The sequence below is a fragment of the Apaloderma vittatum genome, unplaced genomic scaffold (genome assembly GCF_000703405.1).
Source record: "Apaloderma vittatum isolate BGI_N311 unplaced genomic scaffold, ASM70340v1 scaffold11701, whole genome shotgun sequence".
Lineage (NCBI taxonomy): Eukaryota > Metazoa > Chordata > Aves > Trogoniformes > Trogonidae > Apaloderma > Apaloderma vittatum.
This window is the reverse complement of record NW_009700830.1, coordinates 63,016-72,255: the sequence shown is the minus strand read 5'-3', so window position 1 is coordinate 72,255 and position 9,240 is coordinate 63,016. Positions and strand designations below refer to the sequence as shown.

The 9,240-nt window shown below is 38.8% G+C and overlaps 1 protein-coding gene across 1 annotated transcript in view; it reads left to right on the top strand.

The window, feature by feature from the left end:
* Window positions 1-7,074: 7,074 nt before the first annotated feature.
* MYPN (myopalladin) overlaps window positions 7,075-9,240 on the top strand; it is a gene marked incomplete at its 5' end in the record, with an annotated part of 28,624 nt that continues 26,458 nt past the window's right edge. Inside the window, 2 exons of the mRNA XM_009878890.1 lie at window positions 7,075-7,250; window positions 8,542-8,590. Of these exons, the coding sequence (XP_009877192.1) occupies window positions 7,075-7,250; window positions 8,542-8,590 (225 nt within the window). The remainder of the gene's footprint in view (window positions 7,251-8,541; window positions 8,591-9,240) is intronic.

Below are 9,240 nucleotides of genomic sequence, written 5' to 3'. Positions count from 1 at the left end.
CTGAATTGTTCTATGATTCTATGATTACAAATGTTGTGTTCAGCCCTCGAATTCATAGAGGAATCTGATTAAAATAGAAAAAGAATGCCAAACATTTGGAGGCTTTGACAGAAAACAGACAGGAAATACCATCATCCCGTAGATGTTAGCAACAATCTCTTGATGACTTCTCCTGCTTATAAAGACTTTGAGATTTATTTCTCCAGGCACTTCCCTTGATAAATCTTTTTGATACTAAAACTCTCAGTAGGATCCTTGGACATAAGAATATTCTCCAGCGCACAAGATTAATTCCATGCATTTCTCAAGAAGATCACAGCATCATCCTTAAAACAGCACATCATGCCCGTGCCATTGACACATACATAAAACTGACAAGGTGTTCATGCCATCTAAGTTTAGGTATTTAACAACTATCTGAATTAGAAGCTGACACTATGAAGTTACTGAAGCCTTGCAAGAGCAGACTGGAGAACCCAGGAGCAGTGATTCATCCCATGGAGTATCCAAGGATGGCTGGGATGCCTAGGCAGCCAGTGCATGGACTACTTGATTCCATAAAATCAAATGACGGGTATCTTTGTAACTTGGGCCTATTGTCACATCAAACCTGAAGCTTTTCCGTTGAAATTTCTGTTGTGACAGTTGGTCCTGTTTATTTTAAATCAAATAAGCTATTTAGGTGAATGACAGTCAACACGGGAGCTGTAACACTTGTCTAGAATAAGCATCTACCAGACATTTCTCATAACAATACAGGGCTGTCAGGCACCGTACTGCTCCAAACAGAAATGCACACTGGGTTTACTGACTCATGCTTGTAGCCAGATGAGGAGCTTAGAGGAGCTAACACAGAAATCCAGAACTCACATGCCGATGCCCTAAGGCCAAGGGCAATAGGGACAGGAAGAAAGATTTTCCGTAGGAAAATCAGTCCCCAGCAGTCAAACTCAAGAAGATCAGGCTCAGCTTTCAGTTCCACAATTTAAAATAACAAATAAAAGATACATTACAAGGGGTAAGTCTGAACTCTCTCTCCCCTTTTGGGCTTTTTTGTGTGTGTATGTATGACCATACCTTGATAATGAGAAAGCTGGGAATGCTACCTACTTGAACTGAGTTTCTTGATCATAATTGTTTGTTAACTAAACTTTTGTGCTGTTCATCCAAGATTCTTCCAACTCCACTGATGTGCAAGGGTAGCATTAAGAAAGGGTGATAAATATCCATCAGCTTCCAGTGGTTTTGGCCTTTTTAGTCACTGCCACAGTGAAAGGAAACCAGAAAATGTAATACGCTTTGGGTACATGCTCCTTTAATGATGGGGAGCGTGAGAATGCAGGGTTTCTTCACCAAAAATAGTGCTTGTCTTTGATCTGCTGTGCAAAGGTTCCAAAAGAGTCAAGGAAGCATCTTGTTGGGCATAGTTTCTTCAACTTAGCTAAATACCCAAGGTCAGTGAAGAAGCATCCTTTGGACACATGTGTCCTAATTAGTGCTTGCCTGTGTCCTCTGACTTCAAATGGAATTCCTAACCGCAGAAAGGAATCCCAAGTTACTTATAATGCTTATAATGGGTGTATTTGCAATGCAGAAGTGGTACTGTGGGAACCCAGAGCATTGTGAAACGAGAACAAGATTCAACAAGCACGGTGATGTAGTTTCTCAGTCAATGCTAGGAGCAATCAGATGGTTCAGCTGATGTAATGGAGACTCTGAGAGAGAAATTAGAGAGAGGAGATTTAGAAAGAAGCTGGTCACAAGAAAGGAAAGGTCTGGAAAATATTACAGACAGATACCAAAAAATAAACAACAACCAAACAAGTACTGTCCCGAAAGCAAGACAGTACGAAACAAAACTGCTGTTAAAAAATGGTGTAAATGGCATCGATGATGGATCAGCATCAAAGTATCATTGGCAATGATAAAGCAATATTATTTACAGGCTTGTTAGGTAACTATGTGGTGTATACAGAGTCTCACTGAGGGACAGAAAATGGGATGGTGGAACAAGAGAAGAAAATGGGAACTGTTTTGAAACATCAGTATATGGAAAGCTAAATCCTGCTTGGCTGAATACAGATAGACCAGTCCAGCTGCTTAAGATACCTCACCTTTAACATAACAAGGCTACATGTTAGAAGCAGCTCGTTAGGCCTACCTGTCCAGAAAGAAGTTTCAGTGAAACGTTACCCATTTCTCAGTAGCATCAGCTGAATGCAGCATCATAGAAGAGATGAACCAAGGTTGATACTATGGCGCATGAGTCTCTAGCTCACAATTAAAGAGCACTACTGCAATTACTGATGGATTACTTTACTCCAACTATAACACAGGTTAGAAATAAGCAATTAAGAGAAAAATGCAGCGTATTTCCAAAGTGTTAAAGGTTTTGATGACCTCCTTCGCCAACTTCCTTCTACAGCTCTGTTTCTGTATGAGTAATGTTAGGTGTGACATTCACTCATCTCCGTGAGGAGAGCACTCTTTATTCCAAGTTCAGAGGTGCCCACATCTTTCCGATCTGTTTGGCACATCACTCCTAGGTTAATTTTACTTATGAATCACATCGCATGGTTTGGCATATACAGCTATCCTGGAAGTGTCAAGAGGATTTGATGTTCTAAAAACAGTCTGTATGTCATAAGGTTTCCACGAAAACATTCTTTAACATAGACATACAAAGCTTAAGAAGTGCATTTTAGTGCTGCTTTGTTTAAGGAGACCAGATCTGAAACTAATCACAGATTTTCAGGGATTCTGAAGCCACGTAAGATTGATTAAGATTTTTTTCTTCCTGGCTGTTAAACGAAAACATTTATCTGTTTTAGTGCTCGAAGTCTAGAGAGCCAAACTTCTCTTACATGCAACTCCAGTCAAGTCAATGTATTAAGACCTAGGATGAATTCGGCACAGTGGATGACACTGCTTGTGCTTAACGCGAACCTGCCTTGTATGACGAAGCTATCATTGCAATTCATGGCAGGAAAGAAATGTCAGTGACAGAGGGTATTGCTACTTCAGCCACGCCACGTATCTCAATGTCAGAACTCCCCTTGGAACTGACATTTCATTGCTGTCACATACGACGTTTGATGGTACGAATAAAACAAAATGTTAATAAGCAGGGGGTAGAAGTGGCCATACCAAAGATTTACATAAAGGTTAATTTCAAAAGAGAGAATTGTTTTCCATGTATAGATGTTGCAAAGAGGTAAGATACCTGTTGTATGCTCTTTTTCTCGGCAAAATAGTTTGGCATTATGGTAAAAACAGTAACTGACGAACACACTGCATAGGAGAACTAAACACAGGTTTGAAACAGAAGTTTATTCCTGAAGTTTTTTAATCATTTCCGCTGCAAATTTTGGACTAGTCAAAGGAAAAAAAATAACTGCAAAGAAAAGAATTAATCCTTCTTAAATGTCTGTTTGAGTCTACTAAAGGAATATACTGTTCACATACTACTAAAATAACGTGAAGAAACAGCTTACATGGTACTTTTAAATTTGCTGATAGGAAATCAGAATTGTGCCTCATGAAGGCACGCCATACAGACTTACTTCTACACAAACACCGCAGGTTAACTGGAAAAGCTGATCACTAGCAACAGAAAGAGTTCTTGCATCTTACTGGTGATCACATGGCAGCATTTGGTGTAGTGTGCTTTGCTTTATGAGTGAGAAGCCAATTTGAGTGAACACAAAAACATAACATCACTGTACTATGTAAGTTATCTTAATGTTCTGAAAAGATGCTGCCAAAAATGAGATCCAATTCTAGAATGCAGGTATTCTCTTTAAATAGTTTCTCATACCTGCTAAAGCAAACATGCCAAACTGAGGCTACATTATAAGGCAGAGGCATGAAGTAGGTATATAAAAAGACATGAGTAAGTGCCGTGACTCCCCTCTCAAAGCACACAGTTGCCTACATGAATTACACACCTAAAAGGCACACTTGTACATTCATATACCCAATTTGTGCTTGTAGTCATGTAACTGTGCACGAACCTTAGGTCTTCTCCCCTGAAAATGTGACTGTTGTCAATTATTACCAATTGCAAATCTTGAGAACAACAGAAGAATAAACCATATGGTACACAGAATTAAAAAATATCCCCCTTTGGGATCGACATTTCCTCTATTTACTTTGGTAGAGTTGTTTTTTTATCCCAGGCACTAGGTGTTTGTGTTCTGGATACCAAGAAGCCCACTAGTAGCCACAGTGTCTTGAACTACATGTTTATAAGGACATCACTGAAGACAAAATCATATGTGATAGGCACTGCCAGTGAGCCAATCAAAAACTCCCACTATGTCTGATTATTTCTGGGGAAAATACTAGATTTGGGCAAGACATAATGGGAAAAGTCTAAAATAGATGTAGATGTTCCTTCTGGTTGAAGAGGTTTGTACTAGAGGATCTGAAGGTTCTTGACTGGACTATGATGAAATATGAACACTATAGCTTAGTCAGAAAAAGCTAGAAAGATCATTTTTCTAAAGGAAATGTATTTTCAATGGAAGTATAAACCAATTCTTTCGAAGTAAAGATGTCAAAAATAAAAAGCAGGATTTGCACACTAAATGTTAGTGAAGAACCATTCAATTTAATCTACTATAAAATAATGGTGATGGAATTGTGGCAATGAAATCCTTTAAAAGAGATGTAGTTTGTAAATAATCATTTTAAGACCAGTGATTTCATCTTTTAAAAATTGTTTTTAAGAGCTGCTTCACATCGGCTAAAAAAGATAAAAGAGAATAGTAGCTAAAAGATAAGGAGAATGGTTAGATACTCTAGAGAAGTATAGGAATATACACACATGTGTATGTGTGTACTCACTCTGTTCTTACACTGTTCTGTACGCACCTGCCTTTGGCCGCTGTCAGGACAGCACGCTGGCGTAAGTGAACTTGCAGTCTGAGCCAGACACCCAGTAAGTTCTTATTTATCTTTTCACACGTGCTTGCTCACCTGGCATCCGAGGGTACATGCTGATGCTATTACTCCCTCCTGACTGCCCAGTTCCTCCTTTTATGGTTATTGACATTTACCAAAAGTGATACATAGGAGAATTTGTGAGGTTCAGTTATCCTAGATCCACACGTCTGGTGTCCCCGTGCAAGGCCGTTCTCTTTAGACAAGAACTGGGGTAGCTGGGGCTGGGAACACATTTGAACCTGCCGTCCTTGCTTCAGAGCAAGAAACCTCCAGGAGAGAAGTCAGCGTTAGGATTTCAACATTTTAAAGCCCTACTGCGAGATCTGGAAGAGCTTGTCTACCAGAGCCCTAAGGCCCAAATGGAAGAGAAATCAGGAACTTTGGTTTAAGTTCTCTGCACAAAGCAGTGCTGGTTTTTCGTTGCTAAAACCCTGCAAGACAGATGTGAAGCAAAGCTGTACTTCAGCTGTGAAATGCCCAGGAAGAGAGCCGGGATGTCTTAAACCCTACTCGTGTCCTCTTTTAACATGATGGTATTTACTGTGTGGCTGTCCATCACAATCAAAAATGTTAAGCTCATGAAAGTAATTTCTTTCATTTTCAACTCGTGTTACAACAGAGGCTAATAAAAGCAGGTAAGCGAGCAGATGTAGGCATGAACCAAGACTTTTAGGTTCTAGCTTGCCCTTCTAAAAGGGGAAATTGCGTTCAGCGTTATGATTTACCCTGCAGCGTGGGAGCTTCCCTCAGTGCAGGCAGAGCTGCCCACTTTCCAAGCTGTACATTCAGGTCAGCTGGCTGTACAGCTACAGATGACACCGACGTGCGACTCGAAGTGGACCAGGGAATACCCTGTCTACTTTAAGAAAGTCGTGTCAGACGGCCAAGACTGGCGGTGCACAAATAGTGCATGGTTTACTTCTTAGCCATGTTCCAGATCTGTACTCCTTCATACCTCACGGTCAATTCGAGGCTCCTTTTTCAATTCTACATTATACTTCTACTAGGTTCTGGTTTTCCAGTAGTGTGAACTGTCTCAATAATTTAATTTTTTTCCAAGATATTAATTTGGGAGTTTCTTTATGCTCAATTTGTAGCAAAGAAGTTCTGCTTTCAAGAGTGAATACAACTGAATGTTTAAAGTAATATATTTATTAATGTTTTCTTAAACTATCTGAGATGGAAATATATTGAAGCAGCTTCTAGTATGAGCCAGGAAATATGAATTATTTCAATTTATTATTCAAAAATCTATTATTATCCTTTGCACAACTAATCTTATTTGCTGTAATATATAATAGTAAATACATTTGCCATTGCTCTGATAGCATTTGTAGGCACTCAAAAGCCAGCAGGTACTTTTACCAAGCTACCATTTAAAAATGGATGACACAATCATTCATTTTAAAACATCAGTTGAATAAAAAATGTTATCAATATGACAGCCCCCATCCACACATGCACAAAAGACTTAATCAACCCTACATAGTTAAGACAACAGCAGTAAACAGAAAATACAAATATCTTTGTGTAGCTTTATATCTATCTCTATTTATGCAAAAAAAGTTACAGTGAAGATGAATGCACCTTAGTTTGGCTTTTCAAATTTAGCTACAGTATTTAGAAACATTTTACTCTGGATCCCTATATGTGGTACTTCAGCCTTCTCTATAAAATCTAGACTGTCTTAGGGAATTTGAATCTGGTTCTGCAAACCCATTGGCTTTTTTCTCTCTGTGCTGCCTTTCCCATATTTACAAACAATAGCAACCAGGCCTGCTTTTCCCTCCAGAGCTGGATTGACAGTGTTGCAAATTCAGGGCTCTTCTACTCCACTACTGAAATCAGTACATCAAGAAAAATATGTGCTAGAGTCACTTACATGAACTAGTTTGCTGGTGTGCTTAAATACTGCAAAGAAAGGAGATCTGTTACTTACTGTAATTGAATATTACAAATATCATCAATATTTTACTCCTATGACTGTTGATTCAGCATTTGCCTGCAGTACCCTGTCAGGACCTTCAGGTTAAAACCCACCCATTTTATCAACAGAAAGGCTTTGAATATGGCCACTCTAACTGTCAAGTTGTTTGCATCGATAAACAATGGTTTTTTGCCTTGCAGGTGGTACTGTGAAGGGAAGGAGCTTGAAAACTCACCAGACATTCAAATTATCCAGACAGGTGATCAGCACTCACTGGTTATTGTTGAAGCTTTTGAGGAGGATACAGGACGTTACTCGTGCTTTGCTTCAAACATCTATGGAACAGACTCCACTTCTGCAGAGATTTATATAGAAGGTAATGTTAGAATTGTTGCAGAAATCGGTTGTCGAAAGCAGCCACGCAGGGTTAAGATACAATTGTGTATTTTGTACGTTAACTGTAAAATAGATTCCTCACAAAAAAAATACACAGCAGGAAGTCAACGCTTTTTGTCATTATTAACATATTTGCAATCTCTCTGTGTAGTCCCCATCGGACAAGTGACTGCCTTCACATATAATTTGTGTTGTTTCCCAGAGATTTTGTGTATCTCACTGCAGGACTGAAGTCTAGAAATATTCAGGTTCTGATGCTATTTCACATTTTTCATCCGTGGTACTCTGCAGAAATATAAGAACCTCAACTTGGTGGCTAATTCTTATAAATCCCTTTTCTCTACAGTCTGAAACATAGCATAGCTTCATCCTAATCCATTACTGGGACCTCGTAACCAAAATGATATTTTACTTGCACCACAGATGCAATTACTGTCACTGAAAACAGTGGTACCATTCATAAATTAGAGCAGCTACCCTCCTTAAAACGAGGTTAATTTTGCTCTACTGTTACTCCTCTTTGGCATCTCTAATCTGCCAGCGAAAGGACAAATCCTTTTTTAGTATCTGCCCTGCCCCTGACACTACTGGGACATGTCTGCGCTTGGCAGGGATTTACTAGTTCTCGAAACTGGGGCCAAGGCCTTCTTTTATCGAACTCTGTGGATGGTGGGTGGAAGCTGCAGCTGATGGAGAAGCTCATTGGCAGGAACTGTGGAGAAAACGCAGATTCTCAATGCAGTGAAGGCTGAATCAGAAGCGTAAAACGTCTCAGCAAGACAGCTGTTAGTAAACAGAGCTACTATCTTCTCCAAACTGTGCTACAAGGCACAAGTTTAAGAATAACAGCTATGATTCCAGGTGTCTCTCTTTTTCCCCTGCCTTTTTTCTTAAAAAATGGTAGAATCAGATGCCTGAGAAGAAAACCTCTTACTTGATTCACAATAGTAATTACAGGCTAAACCATCCCAGTGGCATCTTAAAGAGATCCTGAAGAAGAGCCAGGTAAGCTTCCACTCTTGGATGCTTTTTTTTTCTCATTTCAGTCACATCTCATCCTAAATCTGCCTTATGCCAACACCAGTTCTGCACCTTACACAGTATGCAACACTGGTTCACTTCCACCGCAATGTGAACTTTGCGTTTATCACAGCTATATCATGTATATCCGCAGAATGCTCTAGAGGAAAATCAAATGAAGGTTTGTGTCATTTACAGATAAACTTCTCCAAAAAGCCCTCTGCTAAGTGGCGTTTTTTGCTTTTTCATAGGAGTGTCTTCTTCTGACTCTGAAGGTGAAATCAAAGACGAAATGGATCAGTAAGTTTAAAATCAGCTACATCTTCTGTAGTTCTTATAGTTAAAAAAACCCAACAAGTGTAGATATTCCACTTTCCATTCTTATTTTGCAATTTCCAATACCTTAGCCTTTTGTTGGGGGATTGTTTGGGTTGGGTTTTGTTTGTGTGCTTACTTGTTTGTTTTACAAATAGTATGGAAGAAATATACATTTGCTTGTGCATCTTCAGCTTGAGAATTGTAACTTTAATATTAAATATAAACATAAGAAGAAATATGTTTCCTTAGAGATTAAACTGCTAAAACTAATTCACTAGAACAGTTGCCTTTTGACTAGACCCAACTTAAATGCTGATTTAAGCACCTGACTTGGAAAAACAGTGTAGTGAGATTTCTTACATGAAAATATGATATGTCATGAAGTTTTTTGGCACAAGATGGCTATACACAGATTATTTAGATATAATATAAGGAAATGAATACATACAAACTAGAGTAAACTGAAATGATGGGAATGAAAGATGACTTAATTATAAAAAGAAAGAAAAGGTATCAGATGTAATCTAAAACCTGGGAAATAATTTCATTTTTCCTAAATGAAATCCATTCTCTGTGCATTTAGAACCCAATCCAATGCTGCTAAAATCCAGTCTTTCAGAAACAGTCTTTCC